The sequence below is a fragment of the Fusarium vanettenii genome (assembly GCF_000151355.1).
Source record: "Fusarium vanettenii 77-13-4 chromosome 1 genomic scaffold NECHAsca_1_chr1_3_0, whole genome shotgun sequence".
NCBI classification, from domain to species: domain Eukaryota; kingdom Fungi; phylum Ascomycota; class Sordariomycetes; order Hypocreales; family Nectriaceae; genus Fusarium; species Fusarium vanettenii.
Genome location: NW_003315881.1, coordinates 3,857,722 through 3,882,045, shown reverse-complemented (window position 1 = coordinate 3,882,045; position 24,324 = coordinate 3,857,722). Strand labels below are relative to the sequence as shown.

At 53.5% G+C, this 24,324-nt stretch overlaps 7 protein-coding genes across 7 annotated transcripts; 5 read left to right on the top strand and 2 right to left on the bottom strand.

The window, feature by feature from the left end:
- Positions 1 to 112: 112 nt before the first annotated feature.
- Positions 113 to 9,367, top strand: NECHADRAFT_65911 (uncharacterized protein; the record flags this gene model as incomplete). Its single annotated transcript, XM_003054542.1, has 4 exons — positions 113 to 6,871; positions 6,919 to 7,527; positions 7,589 to 7,731; positions 8,101 to 9,367. 4 exons carry the CDS (start codon positions 113 to 115, stop codon positions 9,365 to 9,367), a joined length of 8,778 nt encoding a protein of 2,925 aa, XP_003054588.1.
- Positions 9,368 to 9,514: 147 nt separating this feature from the next.
- Positions 9,515 to 10,324, bottom strand: NECHADRAFT_75461 (uncharacterized protein; the record flags this gene model as incomplete). The annotated part of the gene is made up of 3 exons (XM_003053829.1): positions 9,515 to 9,907; positions 9,958 to 10,194; positions 10,241 to 10,324. The coding sequence occupies 3 exons, from the start codon at positions 10,322 to 10,324 to the stop codon at positions 9,515 to 9,517; spliced, it is 714 nt and encodes a 237-aa protein (XP_003053875.1).
- A 231-nt stretch (positions 10,325 to 10,555) lies between these two features.
- NECHADRAFT_65909 (uncharacterized protein) lies at positions 10,556 to 13,036 on the top strand. The gene has a single exon (XM_003054541.1). The coding sequence runs from the start codon at positions 10,586 to 10,588 to the stop codon at positions 12,908 to 12,910; it is 2,325 nt and encodes a 774-aa protein (XP_003054587.1). The 5' UTR covers positions 10,556 to 10,585; the 3' UTR covers positions 12,911 to 13,036.
- A 301-nt stretch (positions 13,037 to 13,337) lies between these two features.
- Positions 13,338 to 16,583, bottom strand: NECHADRAFT_30608 (uncharacterized protein; the record flags this gene model as incomplete). Its single annotated transcript, XM_003053828.1, has 2 exons — positions 13,338 to 15,370; positions 15,419 to 16,583. The coding sequence occupies 2 exons, from the start codon at positions 16,581 to 16,583 to the stop codon at positions 13,338 to 13,340; spliced, it is 3,198 nt and encodes a 1,065-aa protein (XP_003053874.1).
- Positions 16,584 to 17,921: 1,338 nt separating this feature from the next.
- Positions 17,922 to 19,815, top strand: NECHADRAFT_105851 (uncharacterized protein; the record flags this gene model as incomplete). Its single annotated transcript, XM_003054540.1, has 2 exons — positions 17,922 to 18,392; positions 18,448 to 19,815. The coding sequence occupies 2 exons, from the start codon at positions 17,922 to 17,924 to the stop codon at positions 19,813 to 19,815; spliced, it is 1,839 nt and encodes a 612-aa protein (XP_003054586.1).
- Positions 19,816 to 20,401: 586 nt separating this feature from the next.
- NECHADRAFT_102402 (uncharacterized protein) lies at positions 20,402 to 21,164 on the top strand. Its single transcript, XM_003054539.1, has one exon. It carries the CDS (start codon positions 20,514 to 20,516, stop codon positions 21,045 to 21,047), a length of 534 nt encoding a protein of 177 aa, XP_003054585.1. The 5' UTR covers positions 20,402 to 20,513; the 3' UTR covers positions 21,048 to 21,164.
- A 588-nt stretch (positions 21,165 to 21,752) lies between these two features.
- NECHADRAFT_30662 (uncharacterized protein) lies at positions 21,753 to 23,545 on the top strand (the record flags this gene model as incomplete). Its single annotated transcript, XM_003054538.1, has 2 exons — positions 21,753 to 21,962; positions 22,016 to 23,545. 2 exons carry the CDS (start codon positions 21,753 to 21,755, stop codon positions 23,543 to 23,545), a joined length of 1,740 nt encoding a protein of 579 aa, XP_003054584.1.
- Between the last annotated feature and the right edge of the window lie 779 nt (positions 23,546 to 24,324).

The following is a 24,324-nucleotide window of genomic DNA, read 5'->3' as shown; positions in this document are numbered from 1 at the left end:
CAACTGACGATTGTTTTGCTGTCGTTTATCAACCTTTGACTCGACAACTCCCGAACCGACCTCGAACTTTCCAACGTCTTTCACCTCGATCTATAAACCATAAACAAACATCATGTCAGGGGCTGCTTCAGCCTCTCCTCCTTCGGCAAGCTCACCGGCCCGAACCCGCCGCGATTCCATCAACTCTATATCCGCCGCTTCTACCACCGACAAGGGCCAACTTGCCCATACACTTGACAAGATACACACCTCTGCGAGCCAGTGTGACTCTCTCACCACCTTCAACGACTTTGCACCGCCCCCTACAGCGGCTCCAACATCCGAAAACAAAGGGACTGCAGGTGATCTGGTGCAGCAAGGATTTAGCGGTCTCTACAGCCGACTGAGGGAAGCTGTGGGTGCTGGAGGCTCCTCAAAAGCACCGCAAGAGCAAGCAGTGTCAGAAAAATCGGAACCCTCTTCAAAGCGGACGTCGATCGTTGGAAACCATGCCTCGAAAGCTTCAATCAGCTCGCTTAGTCGGGCTGACACAGGCGCAACCTTGTCTACCACTTCGTCCCAAATCCCTCTCACGACTGATGGAGGCTCGCTTAACGCCGGTGTAGCTGCTGAGACACGTTCACAGCAATCTCAGTCCTCGAAACCATCGAGTATCAGTCTCATGTCAGGGCAAAAGTCTAACACCACCAGTCGTCAGAGCTTTTCCGGAAAGGCACCCAGTTCTATTGCTGTTGATCCTACGATTGCTCCTGTTACGGTGCACAGGGATGCTAGCCATAGTACCCTACGCACTGAGGAAAGTGCTGGCATTGGTTCAAGTCGAAAGAGTATCAGCAGCAGGGCCGATCTCCAGGCCCACCTCTCGACAGCTGAATCGTCGGCCAACTTGTACGACTTGAGAGACGGAAAACTACCACCCAGATCGAAGCGGGAGGACACTTCAAGTATCGACGAAAGTCTCAAAAGCCCGACAAGTCCAAGGCATCCTCGTGCTCCTTCAATACAGACTCGAAGTGTTCGTAGCCCGTCCATTACCTCGTCCTTGTTATCTCCCGACAGCATCAGAAGGAAGCCTGCAGTCATTGATCGGATCAGCCGGTCGAGGTCCCCTGGTGGCCAAGACTCAAGAGAATCTTCTCTGGACCGAGGGACTGCAGAGCCCAGCCGCATCAGCACCGTTGCTCACGATTCCGTGTGCCATGAGTCCTTCTCACAGGGCCCAAAGCCGCAGAAAATGGCGTCGGGCGATATCAGGATACCTGGCACAGCCATCAGCAATGATGAGGCCTCTGAGCAGGTCAACGCACAACTCACACGAATGCGCAAGCAAGTTTTGAGTAAGGAGTTCTGGATGAAGGATGATACCGTCAAGGAGTGCTTCCTTTGCCAGACTCCTTTCACCGCATTCAGAAGAAAACATCACTGCCGAACCTGTGGCTGCATCTTCGACTCAAAATGTACTACGGTCATATCGGGAGAGAAATTCGGCGTACAGGGCTCACTGCGTGTTTGCAAGCGGTGTCTCGATGTCATCACCAAGCGTTTCGATGGGAGTGGTTCAGACGACTCGGGAGACGAGCAGTCCTTTATGCCGAGATTCTTTGGCACCAACCACGCCAAGACCCCCAGCAATGCCAGTCAATCAAAGGCAAGAGAGAGGGAGCCTGAATCCGGAGTTGCATCAGAAGGCTCAGAAGACTCCCGGCCTGTTTCTACCCCCATGATGACTATTCCTGCAACACGCCGCATCGGGGAATCTCGTACCGCTGCCGTCCTTGAAATCGACGCACCTCAGCTCAGCAGACCAGGTTCATCAAGATCACTCAAATCGCTGACTGGGCGCCCTCACTCTTCTGCAGGCCACAAACGACACCATTCCAAGCACAGTGGCTTCCTTGGCCGCTTCAAACCTGCCCCTGAAGAGAGGGCGCCCTTCCGTCGAGGAATTGACGATGAGAATGCCAAGAAGCCAAAGTTTCCTGCCTTTCATGCCGATAATATCATTGATCCGGAGCTGGCTGATTACATGTCTGACGAGTCAAGTGAGGACGAGCAGATGGGCATTTTTGCTACAATGACTGGTGACTTGCAGCCTGGAAGTCTGGGCGACGACAAGTCGGAACTCGCACCTTATGTGAACGCTGGTAGGAAGTATCGTCACAGAGCAGGCGAGAAGAGCATCAGCGGTATGAGTTTCGTAAGCAGAGGGGGATTTGATGAGCTTCCTAGCAGCCTCGTTGGGCATCGACGGGCACCGAGGCGCCGTAACACCAGCAACGTCAGCGGCAGTATGCATCACCTACCGTCGCCACGCCCAAAATCTGCAGTGTACAAGGGACCGTCACAATCGTCCGAGATGCTCTTTTCTCTAGACACTCCCCATCAAAGTGGAAATCAGATCACTAGGAGTGATTCGCTGCAGCACAAGAAAGCGCCCAAAGCCGAACTCAACTCGTCAAGCCTGAGACACGTCGACAAGCTCTTGCATCAGCTACTGGACGATGCTGAAATCTCAAATCCACCAGCATGGCAGAAGGCATTGGTCCCAATCCTTCTGCGGGCAACAGACGATGTGGATCCAGACGTGGCCAAGGGAGAAGACATGGACATTCGGCACTATGTCAAGTTGAAAAGAATCCCTGGAGGCAAGCCTGGTGACACTGCCTACATTTCTGGGGTCGTTTTCACCAAGAATCTGGCCCTCAAGAGCATGCCGCGCAGGATCACCAATCCACGAGTGCTGCTTGTTACATTCCCTATTGAGTACCAACGGCACCAACAGCATTTTATGAGCTTGCAGCCCGTCATCGAGCAGGAAAAGGAGTTTCTGCGAGTTGTGGTTCAGAGGATCACGAATCTTCGCCCTCAAGTTCTCCTTGCTGAGAAGAGCATCTCGGGTGTTGCGTTGCAGTATCTCTCCGAGGCGAACATCTCAGTGGCTTACAATGTTAAGCACACAGTCATTGAGGCGGTCGCTCGGTGTGCTGAGACAGACATTATCTCTTCCCTGGACATGCTGGCCTTGCCCGTACAAATTGGACGATGCTCTAGTTTTGAGGTCAGAACGTTTGTAAACAATGATTATCCGGGCCGCAAGAAGTCGTACATCTTCTTGTCTGGTTGCACACCGGAGCTCGGTTGCACTATTGCCCTACGCGGTGCCAACAGCATGGTCCTGTCCAAGGTCAAGCACATCATGGAGTTTATGGTCTATGTCGTCTACAACCTTAAGCTTGAGTCGAGCCTTCTTCGAGATGAGTCGATCGAGCCTCCGGAAGGTGGCGACTCTATGACAAGCTCTTTGCATCTTCTGGGTGATAGCATCAGGTCATTGAGCGTCAACAGCGTCGATCATTCTAAGGATGGTCCAGCTGTCGTGGTCAATCAGCCTCCAGGAGAGAGCGAGCCGCCTTCACAAACAACTGTGGACAGCGCTAGCATTGCTGGAACAGATGAAACTGGATCTTTGAACCAATCTGGGCAACTCGCCCAAGAACGCGCAAGACTCGTTTCTCTCCAGGAGCACGATCCCGTCGTTCAGGATCAGACTAGCCAAGTCCCGGATGATGTCCCTATGCCCACATACTATAGCGACATGGTGTCCAAGTATGAGACCAAGATTCTGTCTGCCTCACCGTATGTCAAGTTCACGCAGCCATATCTGCTGATGAAGGCTCGTGAGCAGGAGAGGCGACTGCTCTACCTGCGAAGACTCCGTGACCACGACTACTACGAAGAGAAGGGTGACCCGGAGAAAGCAGAGCCACAGCGTTTCCAGCTTATCAAACCTGAGATGGTCGAGGAGATTGGTCAGAAGGCACCACAACAGATTATGGAAATTCTTCGCGCTGTCCACGATGCTGAGTACGACAAGGCCTTGTACAACTACGAAACTCATACCCGCCAGTGGGAGACGTACATCCAAGGTAACCTCGATCTGTTTGATCCCTACTCGCATCAGAACATCGTTGTCCTGTACTCGGTCATCTGCACCGAGACAAAGATTCCATGTACTGAACCATCTCTGGTCGCCATCAACTTCTATGATGAGCAGCACATTGACACTGGCATGGACCCTGACTGCACCTTGGGACAGTACATCGAGGACCTCGCATACACCATGGACCAGGTCTGCACATCAAACGGCTGCGAACGCAAGATGCTTCAGCACAATAGGACCTATGTACATGACCAGTCCCGAATCACGGTTTTCGTTGAAAATGTGCCCAACACCTCGACACGGCCCGAGTTCGCAGACGGGATCACAATGTGGACGTATTGCAAAATCTGCAAGAAGGACACTGAAGAAACGCTCATGTCTGAGGCGACATTCAAGTACTCTTTTGGTAAATACCTGGAGCTCCTTTTCTGGGGCCGCGGTCTCAGGATGAAGGATCTTCACGACTGTCCTCATGATCACCATCGAGACCATGTCAGGTACTTCGCCCTTCAAGATGCGAGAATTCGTATTCACTGGGACCCTGTCGATCTGCTGGAGATCGTCGTGCCTCGAGCAAGAATCACCTGGAAGGTCACGAACGATCTGAAGCTCAAGAACGAGATCTTTACCAGGATGGAGGAGAGATGGGCCAAGTTCATGACTTCGGTCAAGTCTAGGCTCATGTGTATTCGAATCGACAGTGTCCTGCCCGAGAAGGCTGAGCTTTGCAAGGCAGAGGTTGATCGCCTTACGGACAAGGCCAGGGAAGACCAGCCGGCTATGGTGAAGAGGCTGCAAGACATCTACGTCAACTCCAAGTACTACGAGGTGGTGCCTTTCAACAGCATCGTCCGCGAGATGCTTGAGAAGGCGGGCGAGTGGGACCAGGCCTTTGCCACATTCGAATCAGACTTCTTGGGTGACAAGGATATGCGTCAGTTGACCATCATGCAGCTCAAGAAGATGTTTACAGACAACGAGTCGAAGGAGTCGCTTGCATCGAACGAAGGCACACCCTCGACTGTCGATAGTGAGGAGCGGCCTTCGCAGACTTTCACTGAGGAAGAAGGGAAGAGCACTCAACCGACGGACTACACTGACAACACTAGCATGGAGGCCAGTGTCGCTTCAACAAAGCCTACCGAAGACAAGGAACCATTACCTGAGGACGGCAAGATTGACATCCCTGCTGAGGGGGCTCTCGAGAGAGTAGAGCCATTGGACCTCGCTCGCACCCCATCGACAACTACTCACGAACCTCTTGATCTCTCCCAGCCAGGAGCCGAACCAGTGGAAGAACCAGAGGCACCTAAACCTTCAGAGCCCGAGGTTCCCAAGTCTCCGGAGCCTCAGGATGTACCAACTCCACTATCACCATCTGTGCCTGGTGAGAACTCCAAGACATCAGCCGAGCCGCTCACCCTTCCCGCGTCGTCCTTGCCTCCTCCTGGACAGTCATTGTCGGAAAGAGTTGAACAACTGCGACGGGAGCAGGGCATTCAGCCAAACCAACCTATCCATGGAGCCGCCACGCCACTTGCGGCTCTCCCATCTCGTAAATCAGGACAGAGCATTTCACCTCCCATGGTCAGGGCGATCTCCCACCCCGCCCGCACACTGCCTAGAACACAGTCGGGGATTGGCAAGGGTCTCGGAATTAAGGAATCCAAGACGAATCCTCCTGAAAGCAGTACCCCTGAGTCGTCCGCGGCCGAAGGTTCGATCAGAGTGGATAAGAAGCTCTCAGATCGTCTGGGCCTGAGCAACCTGAAGAACCGGGGCAAAGCCACTGCGTCGAGTATACCACGATTTGTTCACAAGAAGAGGGAATCAAAGGTATCAACTCTGGCGCGGCATTTTGAGCAGCTCAGTCGGGAATTTGAAAAGGAACGCATCCGAGACCGCAAGAAGCGTGCTGCGAGCATGCGTCAACCGCGAGCCATGCTCCCTAGGACCACCACCAAGGCTATTGTGGAAGTCTACGACGATGTGAATGAGGCTTTTGAGGAGCCAAGCCCTCCTACTGAGAGTATTGCTGAGCGCGAGGCTGAGCTGCGATCTGTGAGCATCGCCTCGCGTCATTCTGATGCACCGGCCAAGATGGAGCCTCCTAGCGAACCTCCAACTCCTGCCGAGCCATCATTCAAGATGGACGAACACCTACCAAAGGAGAAGGAAGAGACCACGGAGAAGGAGGGCAAGGAAGAGAAGGAAGAAAAAGAAGAGAATGACGACGCAACTGCTGCAACCACCAGCCAATGCCTCTCAGATGACGAGGAGAGAGGTGGTGACCTTGAGCATTCTGTTCCGGACGAGTATCTACACGACATCAAGGAGATTGCCGACTCTGTGGACGCGAGTGAGATTCCTCTGGAGCTGCCCAAGCACCAAAAGACCAGCTTGATGAAGTATCTCACCAACTTCTGGGCCGAACGCTCAGCAAGCGGTTGGCAGCCACTCGAATACCCTGTCAACGCGACTGACCACATTTTTGTTGACTCTGATATCATTGTTAGAGAGGACGAGCCTAGCTCTGTGATTGCTCTCGCTCTCAACAGTGAAGATTACCAGGGCAAGCTGGCTAACATCCGACGAGAAGCTCAGGAGGTCATGCAGCGTGAGGTTGAAAGTGGCGGTGACACCGAGCCCAAATCTGTTCCCTCAGATGGCACTGACTGGGTGTCTGAGACGGAGCTGGAGAAGAGTCTGCTCCGTGTCACAGGCACGCATCTCAAGTACCAGTTCCGCGAGGGGTCTGCCACGATGACGTGCAAGATCTTTTACGCTGAACAGTTTGATGCACTGAGGAGGAAGTGTGGCGTTGCAGAGCGCATCGTCGAGTCGTTATCCCGATGCCTGAAGTGGGATTCCAAGGGTGGCAAGACCAAGTCTGTGTTTTTGAAGACGCTTGATGACAGACTGGTGTTGAAGGTAAGCTTCTTGCACTTTCTACCGGGCGTATGCTAATCAACTCCCAGTCCCTCTCGCCTATTGAGACGTCTGCGTTCTTGCGTTTCGCCCCAGGCTACTTCAACATCATGGCCGAAGCCCTATTCCACGACCTCCCTTCTGTGATTGCCAAGATGCTGGGATTCTTCCAGGTCTTTATCAAGAACCCTGTCACTGGAACGGACATCAAGTTGGACCTGTTGATCACCGAGAACCTCTTCTACGACCGATCAGCAACCAGAATCTTTGATCTCAAGGGTTCTATGCGCAATCGCAAGATCCAGTCGACAGGAGAGCAGAATGAAGTGCTGCTTGACGAGAACATGGTTGAGTACATCTATGAGTCGCCGCTCTTTGCACGAGAGCATTCGAAGAAGCTGCTACGGGCTTCTGTGTGGAACGACACACTGTTCCTGGCAAGGCAGAACGTGATGGACTACTCGCTCATGATTGCCGTCGATGAGGCTCGCAAGGAGCTTGTGGTTGGCATCATTGACTGTATCCGCACGTACACATGGGACAAGAAGCTTGAAAGTTGGATCAAGGATCGTGGATTCGCCGGTGGTGGTCGCAATCGACCTACTGTAACAAGTCCGAAGGAGTACAAGTCCCGATTCAGAGAGGCGATGGCTAGGTATGTTTGTTCTCTGTCTACTATGATTTCATATCACTAACATGCTGGCAGATACATCCTACAAGCGCCCAACTGCTGGCACCTCTTTAATAATCCTCAGTACCCACACTACTATGGGCGGGCTAGGTTCGAGGAGCCTGAGATGCTTCGGTGAGGGAGTCAGCAGAAGTATATATACACGGAGGAGGAAGATAAACTTAGGCGTGGGGTGTGTGTTTCATGGAGAGCATTGTGTTGCATGTTTGACTCGCATCTGCATGGAGGAGCATTCGTTAAGACAGGCTGGACTCGCGATTCTACAAGGTGGTTTCACATGATATATACTAGTGTTTAGATACCCTGATGCAAAAGATGAATCATACATGAAATATCTTCTGAGAAGTGTGGTTACTCTGTGTTGAAGTCGTGATGTTTCTTCTCAGCCTGAAAGTTGGGTCTCAGGCGCCCACAGCACTAAAGGCCGCTATAACGGAGCCTGTGTTGCCACATCAAGCGGCTTGTACTCATCCCCGACATCATCACATCAACCTCATCCGACCCGTTCACGATCTTGGTTTCCTTGAGTATAAAACGGAAGCCAAATGTCAATAGATCTCAATTGGGAGACGCTCACCAGCGGCCCCGATGGCGATGCTCTCGCCGAGCGCATCCGATCCTTCATCCATGACAAGTTCCAGACGGTGCCTCTACCTCGCTTCATCCGCTCAGTGACGGTCCACGGCTTCGACTTTGGCACCATCCCCCCCACGCTGGAGCTCAAAGACATTACGGATCCTCTTCCAGACTTTTACGAGGAAGAGTTTGACGATGATGACGACGACGAGAGCGAAGAGGAGCCCTCGCCTCCGCCACCACCCCCGGAACCTGAGAGGTTGAGACCGGGACCTACGCCGCTGGGAGGGTATCGGAGAAGGCCTGGCGGCGGGCTTAGGAGCGAGGTTTTGAGAAACGAGATGATGAGCCATGATCACGGGAGTCCGTTCTTGGGCACGTCCACGCCGGGGATTCTGGGAGGACCTGGGTTGAGCTACTTTCAGGGCCATCTTGGCACGGGAACGCACACGCCGTTGGCTGCTGTTGCGAGTGCTCATCACACGAATTGGATGAGTGCGCCGGGGACGCCTTATGAGATGAGGACGCCAAGTCATACGAGGAATCCTTCGCAGAGTAGCATCATCTCTTTGGACAACTTTCACTCGAGCCTTGCGCCGCCTCTGCAGAATTTGCGGGAGAAGGGGAGTGTATCGACGCTTGCGCCCACTTCAGCGGGTGCATCCAGACCGCCCACGAGGGACACACACCTTGGTGGCTCAGCCATCGTGGATGACGATGACGAGCCGGAGGAAGAGGAGGGTAGCCCGAGGAGGGAGCCTCGAGTGGAAGATGTTCAGGCTGTCTTTAGAATACGCTACAACGGCGACATACGACTACACCTCACAGCCGAGATCTTGCTCGACTATCCCATGCCCAGCTTCGTCGGCATTCCTCTCAAGCTCAACATCACAGGCTTGACCTTTGACGGCGTTGGAGTCTTGGCCAAGATTCGCAAGCGTGTTCACTTTTGCTTCCTCGGCCCAGATGATGCCCTCGCCGCCGTCGGCCCTGACAATGAGGATGAAGGCGAGTCTGGCCAGAACAAGGGAGACGCCAAGAATGAGCATCACAAGCCGAGGTTTGGAGGTCTACTGCAGGAGATCCGCGTTGAAAGCGAAATTGGTGAGCAGGATGGGGGCAAGCAGAGTCTGAAGAATGTGGGCAAGGTCGAGAGGTTTGTGCTGGAGCAGGTGAGACGCATCTTTGAGTCGGAGTTTGTGTATCCCAGCTTCTGGACATTCTTGGTATAATGAATCATGGGCTACGAAACGATGGTTATGGGTATATTGAACAAAAAAAAGGAGCAGTATCTCTAAAAGAGGTGTGTACGATAGGTTCTACACAGACGTAGGCATCATGTTGGGCTCTCTCCCAGCGTTAAATCATACGTCGTTAAATCACGTCAAAGTCCGTCTAAAGCCCTGATACGCCTGCTGGATATCCAACTCGAGTTCGCGGGCCTGGTGCTCGCTCAGCTCGTCGGTGGCCTTCATCTGGTTGAGGGTGATGAGCCACTGGACGATCTTGCCTCGGTTCTCAAAGTCCTTGTCGGTGACGCGGTTAACCGACTGGATGACGTCCGACAGAAGGGGGTGCAGCTGGTCCTTGGAGAGGAGGCCGAGCTTTACGGCGTCGAGGAAGGTGATGAACTCTTGCGTCGCCTCGAGGATGAGGACGCCGCTCGTGTTGTTTGCCGCGGTGGGGGCTAGAGCGGGGGCGGAGGAGGATGCATCGATGGTTGTGGAGGGCATGCCGACGCGGATGCGCTCGGTGGCACGGGGAGCTTCGAGCTATATATGTGTCAGATTGAGTTGTTACTGCGGCTGAGAGAGCGACGTACATCCCACTTGGCCTTAAACTCCTCCAGGCCCTGGAACTCATTGGCGATGGTCTCATCGGCCAGCAGCGCCTTATACTGCCTCAGCGACCGTTCGCAGATCTCGGTGTACTCGGCCTCGGGGATAGCATCTTTCAGAAAAGCCTTTTCGAGCTCGTCTAGTGTGACGATGATGCTAAAGAGCTCGGCGAGAGACTCTTGAAGGTCTCGCTCGGCGCGGGTATTGGTGAGCTTGACTTCCTACAGGCGGTTAGCGGCGGTTGACGGTGACTTTGGCATATCATACTTCATCGAGGTTGATGGTCGCAGAAAGGCTCGTGTTTGGAACATAGCTATGCGGAGTAGGCGCATAGCCCTGTCGCGGGATCATGATGAACGAGGCATTGACTTATTCAATCCCAACGCTGTCGCAACCTGGAAGCTCGAGGTGGGATGGTTACGTAGGGATGCGGCAGAATGATTACACCGCCTACTATTTCTGGTGGCTGCTTGTTATCGATAAGCTTGCAGCAAAAATTTTGGTTCAGTGCAAGAGAGGTCGAACCCGCCAAACTCTAGCAAACCGAAACAACCAACCCAAAAACTTCAATCACCAATTCTTCACCGCCGAGTCGCTCCACAATCTTTCACCATGGGGCCCGGCAAGAAGAACCTCAAGGCGACCAAGAAGTTCGAGAAGAAGCACCTGACGGGCGTCCTCGACAAGCGGAAAGCCGGCGCCAAGATCAAGCAGCGCCAGCAGATCCAGGACAAGAAGAAGGCGCGCAGGGCAAAGGACTCCGAGTACCTCGATGGACCCAAGGAAGACGGCGAGGTCAAGAAGCCTAGCGTCAAGGGAAAGAAGATCAATGACATGAGCGTTGATGACTTCTTCCAGGGCGGCTTTGACGACATCATTGGCAAAAAGGACAAGAAGGCTGGGAAGCTTGGGAAGCGCAAGAGGGACGGCTCCGAGGCCAACGGCGACGATGCTAGCGACTCTGAGGATTCAATTGGCGCCCAGCCTGTTGTCAGCGACAGCGAAGACGAGGAGGACGGCGATGATGGTATCGGCATGAGCAAGCAGACCATGGACGAGCTCGCTGAGAAGGACCCCGAATTCTACAAGTTCCTCAAGGAGAACGACCCCGAGGCGCTCGATTTTGACGACAAGGCCGACCTAGCAGAGGTAGACGAGCTCAGCGGTGAGGACGACGAGGAAGAAGAGGAGCAGCCCAAGAAGAAGCGCAAGAAGGATAAGAAGAAGAAGCAGGACGCCGAGGAGGAGCCCGAGGAGGAGGAGGAGGCGGTTGGCAACGAGCTGACGCGCGAGATGGTTGCTTCTTGGAGAAAGGCCATGACAGAAAAGATGTCGCTGCGGGCTGCGCGACGGGTTGTGCTCGCCTTCCGATGCGCGGCGCACCTCAACGAGAACGATGATGAGGATTCGCAGCAGAGATACACCATCAACAGCCCAGACGTGTTCAACGACATCCTCGTGCTCGCCCTCAAGGAGATTCCCACGGTTATGAACCACCATCTCCCCGTCAAGGAGACCGCCTCGGGCAGGGTACACGTGCAGACCGAGTCTCGCAAGTTCCGCACCTTGTCTCTGCTCCTCAAGACGTACACTTCGTCCATCATGCACCTCCTCAGCACCCTGTCCGACGACGGCACCCTCAAGCTCACCCTCTCTTCCATCACCCCCATCCTCCCTTACCTCCTGTCCTTCAAGAAGCTTGTCAAGGCCCTCGCAAAGTCAGTCGTCAACTTCTGGGCACAGCCTGCTAGCTCTGAGACGACGCGCATCACCGCTTTCCTCGTGCTGCGTAGGCTCGTCGTCATTGGTGACAAGGGCATCCGTGAGACGGTCCTTAAGGCCGTCTACCAGGGTCTCATCCAGGGCTGCCGAGTGACAAATGCCAACACCATTCAGGGCATTAACCTCATGAAGAACTCGGCTGCTGAACTCTGGGGCATTGACCCTGCCGTGGGATACACCACCGCCTTCACCTTCATCCGGCAACTGGCCATTCACCTGCGCAACAGCATCGTCCACAACAAGAACGACGCCTTCCGCATCGTCTACAACTGGCAGTACACCCACTCGCTCGACTTTTGGTCATGTGTCCTCGCCGAGCACTGCAGTCCCATGAAGGAGGCCGAGGCTGGCAAGGAGAGCCAGCTTCGTCTGCTCATCTACCCCCTCGTCCAGGTCACACTCGGCGCCATGCGACTCATTCCTACCGCCATCTACTTCCCTCTCCGCTTCCACCTCATCCGCTCCCTTCTCCGTATCTCCCGCGCCACCAGCACCTTCATCCCCTTGGCCTCTCCCCTGCTCGAGGTCCTCACCTCTGCTGAGATGAAGAAGGCCCCCAAGCCCTCATCCATCAAGCCTTTCGACTTTGCTACCGCCTACAAGGCCCCCAAGTCATACCTCCGCACTCGCGTCTACCAGGACGGTGTTGGAGAGCAGGTCGTCGAGCTTCTGGGCGAGTACTTCCTCCTCTGGGCTACATCCATCGCCTTCCCCGAGCTCGCCCTGCCCGTGACCATCCAGCTCAAGCGATGGCTCAAGCAGACTCGCAGCCGCTCCCAGGGAAACAAGAACGCCAAGCTGGTTGGCCAGCTCGTCCTCCTCGTTCAGAAGCTCGAGGCCAACGCCAAGTTCATCGAGGAGCGCCGCGCCAAGGTCGAGTTTGCCCCCAAGGACCGCACGCAGGTCGAGGCCTTCCTGCGAGACTTTGACCTGGCCAAGACGCCCCTGGGCGCCTACGTCGTTGGTCAACGCAAGGCTCGTGCTGAGCGTGCCAAGCTGCTCGAGGAGGCACGAAGGGAGGAGGACCGCAAGAGGCGGGAGGAGGAGAAGGCCGAGATTGACGAGGATGATAGTGAAGAAGAGGAAGAGGATGATGACGAGATGGAGGTTGAGGACGAGGTTGAAGAGAGCGACGATGAGGAGGATGAAGAGTAAATCAAAAATGTTAGTGTTTGTTTGGGCTTGTTATGTTATGTTAGACATGGACATGAGTTTCTGTCCGATAGACCTGAATCAAGGATACCTATCTCTTTCTGTTTACACCTTGACTCTAATCTCACATCACATCAGACAGATAGATGACGGTAAACATGTAATTCAACAATTTCTTCATAGTCATTCTCGCCAAAAACCTTGCGAGTCATGATGGATATTTGTACAAAGCACGCAAGACATTAAACAAGTCAAGACCTTGATAACCTTGATTAACCACCAACTCCTCAAGAAATGCCATCTCCCCGCGATAGCCTTTATCAAACCTGGCTGATCCAAAGGACCATGAGCCCAAAAACGCCTTTCCATGATTTGATTGATTCCAAATTCGCCGTGTCCGAAATACTCCGCATCCGCGTCAGTGCTCCTTTTACAACTCAGGAATACCCTCCCATGTCAGCTGGTCGCTGCAGTTGGTGACATCGCGTACTGTCATGCCCGTGATATTGAGAACCGTCATCTCGATCTCCTCCTCACTCATTGCCTGGCCAGCCGCCTTTTGGCCCTCAAGCACATCATAGAGGCTGTAGATCTGATCGTTCTTGGCCTCTAGTTGCTTTAGGAGAGTACGGATGCTCTCTGCGAGACTCACGCGCTCACGGCGACCAAGAGCCTTGTCACGAGCATTGTACTTGGCTTGGATGCGAGTCAACTCAAGCTGGAGATGATGAGACTCATCCTCCAGACCCTTGATGACCATTGCCAACGCGTGGCCGGGCGACTGAAGGGGACGCACTGTCGGGTCCTCAACCGACAGATCGCGGTCACTAACAGGGACCGGTCGGGGGACGGTGACGCGCTTCTTGCCAGCGGCAACATCGGCCGACGAGAGAACACCACGATGAGAAGTGATACGGCTGCAGACGGTGCAGTTGCGACAGTTGTGCTCGCAAAGGTTGTCAAGAACGCGCTTGGCATCGCTGGAGAGAACAGGGCAGGTGTCCTTGTCCACGCTCTTGATGCTATCAGCCGTGACGTCGGTCACCATAACGTGCCTCAGAGAGGTTCGTGACTGGGAGCGCGTGTGCTGCGATCGCTCACTGTGGACCGTCGTGTTCTGAGTCGTGTTCTGGGTAGTCGATTGCTTCTGCTCTCGGGACTTGACCTCCTTACGGGTCTTCGGGATGACACTCAGTTGAGTAGAGAAGTCCTGGGTAGTGTTGTCGACAGACTGAAGACCGGTCGTCTCATCATTATCCTCCAAAGTATCCATGTCATAGGTTGCAATGCCCTTCATAGCGTTTCGCTGGTTAGCCTCAGACACCGTTCGGCGCTTGCTACCGTGGTTGGCCACGTTGGAGCCGGTCTTCTGCGAAGGCTTGACCGGAATCGAGAAGGCAACCTTTTGAGGCTGGTTGGTCTTGGAAGTCTTGCTCTTGCTTCGCGATTTCTTCGACTCGCTCTGTGCAGTGACATCACGCTTGGTAGTGGTACGTGTCTCTTCCTCCATCACATCGGGAATCGTGGGGAGCTTGGCACTGTCCTCAGTAGGCTCAGGAAGCTCCTTGGTCTCGGTGTTCTCAGCGTTGCCGTCAGCGTCGACCTCATTAGTGTTGGTGTTGATCGTGATATCGGGAATGAAGAAGGCCGAAGTCATGTTCTCCTCGGTCTCATCGTCAAGACGAGCAGAGAAGTCCTCCTTAGGGGCGGGGCGGCAGTGATCGAGCTGTTGCTTCAGGAACTCAACCTCGTCCTTGAGCTTGAGGTTCTCATCATGAAGGTCGTGAATGCTTCGCTCAAAGCCTGAGTTCTCCCGTCGAAGCATCTTGTTCTCGCCAAAGTACTTCTCGTTGTGTCGCACGAGGCTCTCGTTGTCCTCACGGAGAGTCGACTTTTCCTGCAACATGGCCTGAAGTTCTTGCTGAATCGCCTCGACTTCCTCCTTGGCGGCGTCAAGCTCATGCTGGAGGCCATCGAGATTCTCCCGAAGATCTTCATTCTCGTCCATCAAGGCCTTGCTGTTTGTCCGCAGCGAGCGGTTCTCGCTGATCAAGGACTCGTGTTCCCGGCGAACACCGGTGCTGTCCGTACGCAGCGACGCAGCCTCCTCCTTCAGACTAGCATTCTCCTTTCGCAGTGTCTCGTTCGCAGACGCAAGGGACTTGTTCTCAAGGTCCATCGAATCACGGCCATGCTTCAAAGACACGAGATCCCGTCGCAGAGTGTCGTTCTCGCTGCGGATCTGCTCGGTTGTTTCCAGCTGCTTGTGGGTGGTCTCCAGCTCCTTCTGCTTCGTGCTCAACTTGCGTGTGAGCTTGTTGATGTCCTCGCATGCCTCCTGCAACTTTCGCACGGCGCGATCTCTTTCTTGGGCCATCGCATCGTTTTCAATTTCGGCAAGGCTGACCCTTCGCGAGGTTTGCTCCAGACGCGACTGAAGGGTTGATACTTCCACTTCCAATCCTATTCACAAGTCAGTAGGATACTTGGTACTCAAGGCGGGTATCTCACGGTTCTTCTGGGTTAGTAGCTGCTCATTGACCTGGGCAGAAGCCAACTCCTGATCAAAGGATTTTCGCGACCTGAGCTGGGCCTCTAGCTGCTCGACTTGTTGCTGGAGGTTCTCGGCGTATTCTTGCACCTTGTCATAGTGCTCCTGGAGAGAGATGATCTCTTCGCGGATCATATCCATCGACACAAAGATCTTCTCTTCATCTTCAGGCACCTCAAGCTCGTCAACCTCGGCATGGCTAGCAAGAGAGGGCTTCTCGAATCGGTCGTGGACTCTGCCATGCTTGACAAAGATGGGGACTCCATTTCTCATGGCGCCGCTGAATTGAAGCGTGCCATCAACAAAGTCACCCAGGTGGGAGACTTCTGGCAGGAAAAAGGAGCGCGCGTTGCTCTCGTTATGGGCAGGGCTACCCATGGAGTGGGGCGAAGAAGGTACGGCTGTTAGGCTAGACTTTGCTGAAGACATCTGTGGTGATGAGCGTTCGCGTTGCTCCTGGTCTCGTTGGTTAACTCTGGGGCTCTGTGACGCGCTGCGAAGGCGGTTGAGAGCGTTGGTGAGCGACTCTCGACGTTGTTGCTTCTCCTCAGCCAAGGACTCTGATGCCACCCGCGTGTGGACCTTAGACAGCGGACTAGGGTTGTGTGTGTTCTTGCCCCAAGAGGGGTTGGAAAGGGCTCGGGCAGGTGACTTGGCCATGAGTGAAGACAGGTCGGACTCGTTGTCGACGCGAGGTTGCATCTCGGCGCGGGTTCTGTTGGAGCCCAGCCAGGTGGGATTTGTCGTGTCGTCGGCAAACTTTTCTTGAAACTTTGTGGCGGAGGCAGGAGGTTTGTTCTCCTTGGACTCGGCGCTCAGCGGCCGTGTGTCGGTGTTATCCTCGAAGACGGGCACCTCGCGCGTCTTGGGCATGCCAAAAAACTCGGGCCACTTGCGGTGAGCAGCCTCCCAGTTGACGGGCAGGTTCTTGGGAGCGGTGACACGAGCAATGTCCTCGTTAAGCCTACGCGTAGACTCGCCGTCCGGGTCGGAAAAGACAGATGACAGTGTAACGGTGCCGTGGGAGCCAGTGGATTCGGGCGGTGAGTTGAATGGGTTGTCGCGGTTGGCCTTCATTTCTCTAAGGATGCGAGAGCGGTATCTGCTAGCGGCGTCCACCTCCATGGCTCTTTCTCACGCGTGTGGGCGCGTGGGAAGAATGCGAGAGCTTGGAAGCTGAACAATGATGGAAGGTGAGGTGAGGATGCAAAAGCACCCGTGGCGCGTGTTTGGGAAGGGTATGTCGTGATTCGGGATGTTGAAAGGGATCAATTCTAAATGGATTGAGGTGTGCGATGCATCTAGAAAGTAGAAAGCGTCGCAAGAGTCATGAGAAAAGAAGCGAGGCACGACTTGATGGAGGTAAGAAAGTGAGGGACGGTGTTTTTGGCTGAAAGAAAGAGAGACCCAAGTGATTTAGTTGTGTTTGGGTCGAGCCAGGGTTGAGTCTGTTTTGGGACGAAAGTAAACAAAGCATTGCCGTCGGCCCCACTTCGGCAGCCACTCAAAACGCGCTGGCTAATGGCCTGAAGCGCTAAAGAGCCACTGAAGCTTGAAGCGATTGGGCAAGGTCAGCTCTTCACTCCACGTCTTTAGAACGAAGCGCGGCGCGGGGCTGTTGTGTCTCGTCGGGTCTGATCCACGCTGCAAAACACCCACCACCACCGAATGCGTTGGCCGTGGCCCTTTTCTCGCGTTGAGTGTGCATGGTCTGAAAAGTAACATCGCGTTAATGTAGGTACAGTGCGTTAAGACACGTCATTTATGTCCATGATAGGTTTATTCCTAGCGATTACCCTATGCTAAAATGCATATCCGTGTTAATTCCTCTCAATCTGCCTACTTCTCAGTGATTGCCTTATCGTTGACTTGAAATGGCAGCATCACGTCTAATTCCATGATCTTGCATCATGAACCAACACCATCCAAGAACCATGCTCCAAACATGTTATCACGGCTAAATAGCTAACAAGACTCGATCTCACACACATGACCATTACTCCTCATCGCTTCCTTTACCCCTTACTCACTCACCGTTTCTTTCAACCCTAAAAATCCGTTCTAGAATCTCCATCTAGTCATGTCTTCGCAGTAGTTCTTGTGACCTACTTGTTTTGGTGGTGGGGCAGATCGTCGCACCTTGTCTCGACTTCAGGACCCTGACCGATAGATAATCTCGACATTTCTCCGTCCTCTTTCTTGTCTTGTTTCTCGTTTTCCTGCATTTTCGTATACACTTTGGTGTGGCTTTTCTTTCTTGAGTTTCACTAGTGGCTTCAGCCGCCTCCTTCTCTCCTCTGGTGCTGGCTCATCTCCCTCCTATCAACCTCCGAAACCGCATCGCCACATTTCGATATGGATCGCCTTATCTCGTAAAAACCGCGCGTCAGGATCAGCAAGCCTTATACTTCACTCACGACAGGATTCTTCCTGGCCTTGGATCAGGAGTACCTGCTTTCTCCCATGGCTCGACGAATAGTCACTGCTGGCCTCGCCAGCTTGATTGCGATTCAACTGACGTCAGCTGCTCCGAACCGTGAAGGTACTCGTCAACATTACTGTCCTGTCCTCTATACTGAGCCCCCAACAAATTGTCGCCCAATTCCGGAGACCTTTCTCACTTTCTCATCCAAGGTCCCAAGGTCTGCTCCTGCCGAGTCACATGTACTTGAGGATGCTGTCAGTGCCCTCTCCGTCTTGCAAGATCGCTTCTTCGAACCCGATTATGCGACATGGCCGTCTACCATAGACTGGACAGCCGCATTTGCAGGGACCGCCATTTCTGGCATGTTGACGACTTTATCCAAATCCATCAACTCTGTTGATCTTGATGGTATCAACGATTGGAGGGTCAAGGAGAATGTGATATCAACATTCTATGCACAGTTGGTCGGGTCTTACTTTGGACAAGATGTCCTGTCTATCCGTGGCCAGGTACGCATATTAATGCATCTCGCAAGCTCGATTCATAGGCTAATATTGTGACCAGGCGTACGACGACATCCTCTGGGTGGCACTTGGCTGGATCGAGGCCATCAAGTTCGTGAGAACACACGGAGATCTGCACTATTCAACAACCAAGTCTGAGGAGATCGCAGGAAGTGGCCTCAAGCAAATCATTGAATCCATGCCTTGGCAGGGCTACAACTGGTTCTCATCCTTTGCTCATCGCTCCCGTATCTTCTGGAACCTTGGCTCCCATGGATGGGAAACCAGATTCTGCAACGGAGGCATGGTCTGGAATCCTCGTCTCAACCCATACAAGAACGCCATCACCAACGAACTTTGGGTATCCGCTTCGATATCCATGTACGAGCACTTCCCCGGCGACAACTTCACCGCTCCATGGTTGGCAAACGCCGCGTTCCCGGATAACGACCCTGCGCATCTCGAGGCTGCTATGGAGGGGTACAACTGGCTCATGAATGTCAACATGACCAATTCGCGTGGTCTGTTTGTTGATGGGTACCATATCGACCGGAGTAAGCCTGGCAACACAAAGTGCGATATACGAGATGAGATGGTGTACACGTATAACCAAGGAGTCTTATTGACGGGCCAGAGGGGACTCTGGGCTGTGACTGGAGGCGCATCGTATTTGGAGGATGGTCATATCTTGATTCAGTCCGTCATTGAAGCCACCGGATGGAGCCTGAAAAACAACAAGCCTGTGGATGACCCGAAACAAGTGCGCCCTGGTCCGTTGCCTCCCTGGCGAGGTCTCGGTCGAGGAGGTATCATGGAAGAACAATGCGATGCGAGCGGTAGCTGTTCACAGGACGGGCAGACCTTCAAGAGCATCTTCTTCCATCACTTCGTCACCTTCTGCGTTCCACTTGACCCTCTCCGAGTGGAAAAGGGCATGAAGGTGGATATGCGGCGCTATCGGCGAGTGAAGGAAGCGCATGCGACGGCCTGCAAGTCATACCTGGGCTGGGTTAGGCATAATGCTCTGGCAGCTCTCGAGACTCGCAATGAAGCAGGTCTCTTTGGTATGTGGTGGGGTGCGGGAATATTTGATGCCATCGTCACTTTGGATAACGACGGTATCGATCACAATGCAGAGAACACAACCGATTATCGCAACCAAGGAACACCAGACGATGAGACGTGGGGAGGACGCCACAGGTGGCTTCCAGGCACAGGACGTTGGGTTGCATCTGATCCAGAGTCAGATGAGCCGGTCCTGGGAAGAGTTGCTGAAGCCCAAACGCCGATGAATAAAAGATATTCGTCTGGGGAAGTCAAACCAAAGAGACAAGACCCCAACGATCGAGGGAGGGGACGAACGGTAGAGACACAAGTTGGAGGGCTCACGCTACTTAGAGCATTTTGGGAACTGTCCCAGTCGTATTGATGATTACATGGAGTTGTGTTTACGAGGGGTATTATCATGATGCATTTATTAGACTTGCCATTTATCTGGATAGACAGACACTGAACATGTTTACGTTTACAATGAGTATTGACACTTTTTCTTTACACGTTAGTTAAACAAGGCGTTTCGCATTCGCACCGGAGCAATTGACTTTTCCGCATTTACCTGAATACTACCTCTCAAAAATTCAGCCCTACGACAGAAAACAACTCCTCGGCACTCATACCCGTGTTGCGCCTCTCAACTTGCGACGCATTGCGGCCTCCCGCGCACACGGAAGCGAGTGCGAAGGCCGAGTTGGCGGGGCTGATTGGCCCGGTGCCGGAAGAGTGGAGCTCGAATCGGCTTCTCCACGTCGGCGCCAAGCCTTTTCGGGGATGTTGATTCGAGATACGGCGTTGCGTCAGCGTGGCTGCGCATTCGCATCCATGGATGATCATTTCGAATGGAGGGCTTGTTTGGGAATGATAACGAGGTTGAGAATGAAAGGATTCGTGTATAAGAGGTAGGATAGATCGCGATGCGAGAAGAAATTGTCTCTACATCCTCACCAAACTCAAGAACAGTCTTTCAGACCTGCAACAAATACCCTACAGCTCAACCAAGTCCACCAAGGATCATCACTTATACCACCAACCCACTTCATCTCTTACTTGATACCACTTTAAATCATCAACATGGGTATCGTCGGTCTTATTGCTAGCCATGTCCTCCCTCCCTCGGAGAACTCTCGTCGTTACAACACCAACTCCGGCGGCTGCTGTAACCATCGCATTCAGCCAGCCTACCTCGTCCAGCCCCAGCAACAACCCATGGCCCCAAACATGGACTACGCATATATGACGACAGGACGCGCTTCGTGTCACCAACGCAAGATGGAACGTCGCTACCAGAGAAAGATGCAACGTGTTGAGCGGGACATGCTCCGCGTCGAGCAGAGAGCGGAGCGAGATCTGCAGCGTGCCGAGAGACGGGAAGCTGGAGTCATGCTTGTTAAGTCGGGCATGCAAAAGATTGGCATCACCAAGGGGTCTTCTGGAAATGTTAATGTACATGAGACGAGGGAGGCTGGGGGATCCTTTGAGATGAGGGATATGTCTTCTGGAGTTAGGGATACACGTCACGACAACGTCTTTGAGCTGGATGCTGTGAACCAGCGGCACACTGAGCGGGACGCACCACCTGCGTACCAGGAAGTTGAAAAGAAGTGAGAGTATGGAGGAGCAGACTGCTTTTATTAGACACGGGAGTTTGGAGTTTAGCTATAAATGATGAATATTAATGAAATGATCTATAAACCTGCCCAGCTCTTGGTGTTTCATTCAATCATGACCAATCACACCCTCTCTGAAATGCATTGGCTCTGGTTGGATCCGTGCCTCTTTGACCTCCGATATCGAACCCCGCCAGCTCGGCCGTAGCAACCCCGCCACCGCGAGAAGAGACGGACTCTTTCTCACGTGGCAGCTAAGAGCCTCTTGAGAGGTACCTCCCTAATCTATATCCGGAATCCCTGAAGCATCTGTGGATTGAAGCTCAAGAATATCACCTCATGAATGGAGCCCTCCTCTGCAAGGGAAATATCGGAGCTGGTTGAGCATCATCAATGCATATTCATGAGACGATAACCGGCCTGGAATCGGCCTCTGATGGGGTTCGGACAGGCCGTGTCGAGAACATCCGCACCCGGGGGGGAGACTTTATAATTTGCAGCACGGTCCTCCATCTGCCAAGTGCCCGCTACGTGCGAATTGACTCACCCGTGGTGCTCATCTTCAGAGCTAACAAAAATTCAGGTCCGATCTTTCGGCGGTGACTGACTAGAGTGCTTTGTTGATCTGCTTTACAACGCAGCATTTCCTGACCTGATTCTTTCTCTTCCTTCCATCATCATACCTCACACATTCCCGCCCACGATGCCTTCAGTACATGAGCCCCCTGTGGTACCCGTCGTCGCCAATGGCGTCGTCAATGGAACCAACGGCGACACTCGGCCGCATACTCCCACCACTGGCATGGCTCTGACTGAGTACAGCGCCAACCCTTCGACGCCGTCCGAGGAGAAGCGCGCTCAGATCAAGGAGATAGTACCAGAGGAGTATCTTCTTCCCACAGGCTACCCCGACGTAAGTTGCGACACCTTGACCAACATGCAAATCGTGAAAGCTCACCAGTACAGTACCTTCGCCTTATCGCCAGCGCCACGTCCCGAGTCTACGAGGCCTGCAAGGTTACCCCCCTCACCCACGCCGTCAACCTGAGCAACCGACTCGAGTGCAAGGTCCTCCTCAAGCGCGAGGATGAACAGCCTGTCTTCAGCTTCAAGCTGCGCGGCGCCTATAACAAGATGGCCCACCTCGACCCGGCCAAGAGCTGGAAGGGTGTTGTCTGCTGCTCTGCCGGTAACCACGCCCAGGGTGTTGCATATTCGGCTCGCAAGCTCAAGATCCCCGCGACCATTGTCATGCCCGAGGCGACACCCAGTATCAAGCACTTGAACGTCGCCCGGCTTGGTGGTCATGTCGTTTTGCACGGCGCGGACTTTGATGCTGCCAAGGAAGAGTGCGCCAGGCGATCGAAGCAAGATGGGCTCATCAACATCCCTCCGTTTGACGATCCGTACGTCATTGCCGGTCAGGGAACCATTGGAAACGAGCTCTTTGGTCAGGTCAACATGGCCAAGGTGGAAGCCATCTTCTGTGGTGTTGGTGGTGGTGGTCTCATTGCCGGAATTGGCATCTATGTCAAGCGCATGGCTCCCCATGTCAAGATCATTGGTGTAGAGGCCGGTGATGCCAATGCCATGGCAGAGTCCTTGAAAAAGGGCGAACGAGTCTTGCTCAAGGAGGTCGGTCTGTTCGCCGATGGTGCTGCCGTCAAGATTCCCGGAGAGGAGACGTTCCGCATCGCTAAGGATGTTGTCGACGACGTTATCGAGGTCTCAACCGACGAGATCTGCGCCGCCATCAAGGATATGTACGATGACACCCGCTCAGGCCTGGAACCAGCTGGTGCCCTGTCCATCGCCGGTCTGAAGAAATACGTTTCCCAGAACCCCTCGAGAGACTCGAAGCGCACGCTCATCGCCGTGACGTCGGGCGCCAACATGAACTTTGATCGTCTGAGATTTGTTGCCGAACGTGCCAGCATGGGTGAGGGCAAGGAGGCTCTGCTTGCTGTTCAGATCCCCGAGCGCCCTGGTTCCTTTGCCGAGCTTATCAACACCATCATGCCCCATGCTGTTACCGAGTTTTCATACCGATACGCGAGCGATGAGGTGGCCAACATCCTCATCGGTCTCTCACTTACAGCACCTGCTGCGCAAAGATCCGAGGAGCTTCGCATGCTTATTGAGCGCATCAAGTCTGGCAATATGAACGTGTCAGATCTGTCGCAGGATGAGCTTGCCAAGAGCCATATCCGATATCTTGTGGGTGGCCGATCCGGTGTTCCTCATGAACGACTATACATGTTCACCTTCCCCGAGCGTCCAGGTGCTCTGGAGAAGTTCCTGGTGACATTGCGGCCCAAGTTCAACATCAGCTTGTTCCAGTACCGTAACTACGGTGGAGACGTGGGCAAGATCGTTACAGGCATCGTATGCCCTGATGAGGAGGTTCCCGAGCTGGAGAACTTTTTGCGCAAGATTGGATATCCTTACCAAGACTGCACCGACTCGGACGTGTTCAAGACATTCCTGAGAACCTAAGACGATGGTGAAGACAGCATGAGCACTCGGGGTTTTGCTTGGGGGCGTTGGGTATCAAAAGAGACCATGATTTTAATTTTCAAAAAAGGAGAAGTAATTGTTTTGGCCGTCGACTTTAGCGTCATCTGTTGGATTGTAGATAGACTAGATTGGTTTGCATGCCTAGGAAATTGGAAAAGTAAAGACGAAGTGGAATCAGTTCCGAGTTGTATATCTGCAAGAGGGAATTATCGTGGTTGTGCTTGTGCCGAAGTCGGCGTTGGTAACCGTCACTATCCGCTTCCCTCAGGTTGAGGGGAGGTGTGTCTCGGTGGGTGCCAACCTAGACAAAGCCATGGAAGAGCATTCGTATAGTGAATTTACTCGACGATAGGTAGATCAAGAGGGAGTTTTTCTATAACCGTCCGTCTTAAGCGCTTGCTCTAAGCGCCGTGAGTGTTCGTATCAAGGGGCATTGAAACGTGATTAGAGTCAATGAAATATCTATAACTTGTTGCATTGCTGAGCTTCGTCTCTGGGTATCGCGGTTGCCTGCTAGACCAGCTCATCGAATGACTTCCACATACGAAACCCCGAGAGCTGGCGTGGTGTTCAGCTGCCGGGCCCTTCGATGACAACTCTCTTCACCTCGAGTTCCTTACTCACTGATCTCATGGCGATAGGGAGGCTGGTGCATGGCTCGGGCGAGCGGCATTACGGTGTTCCTCACGCAGGATTGCTTTTTGGAGATGGGTGAGTGGTTCTGAACTGGAGCCACGATTTAATTTCGCTCCAAAAAC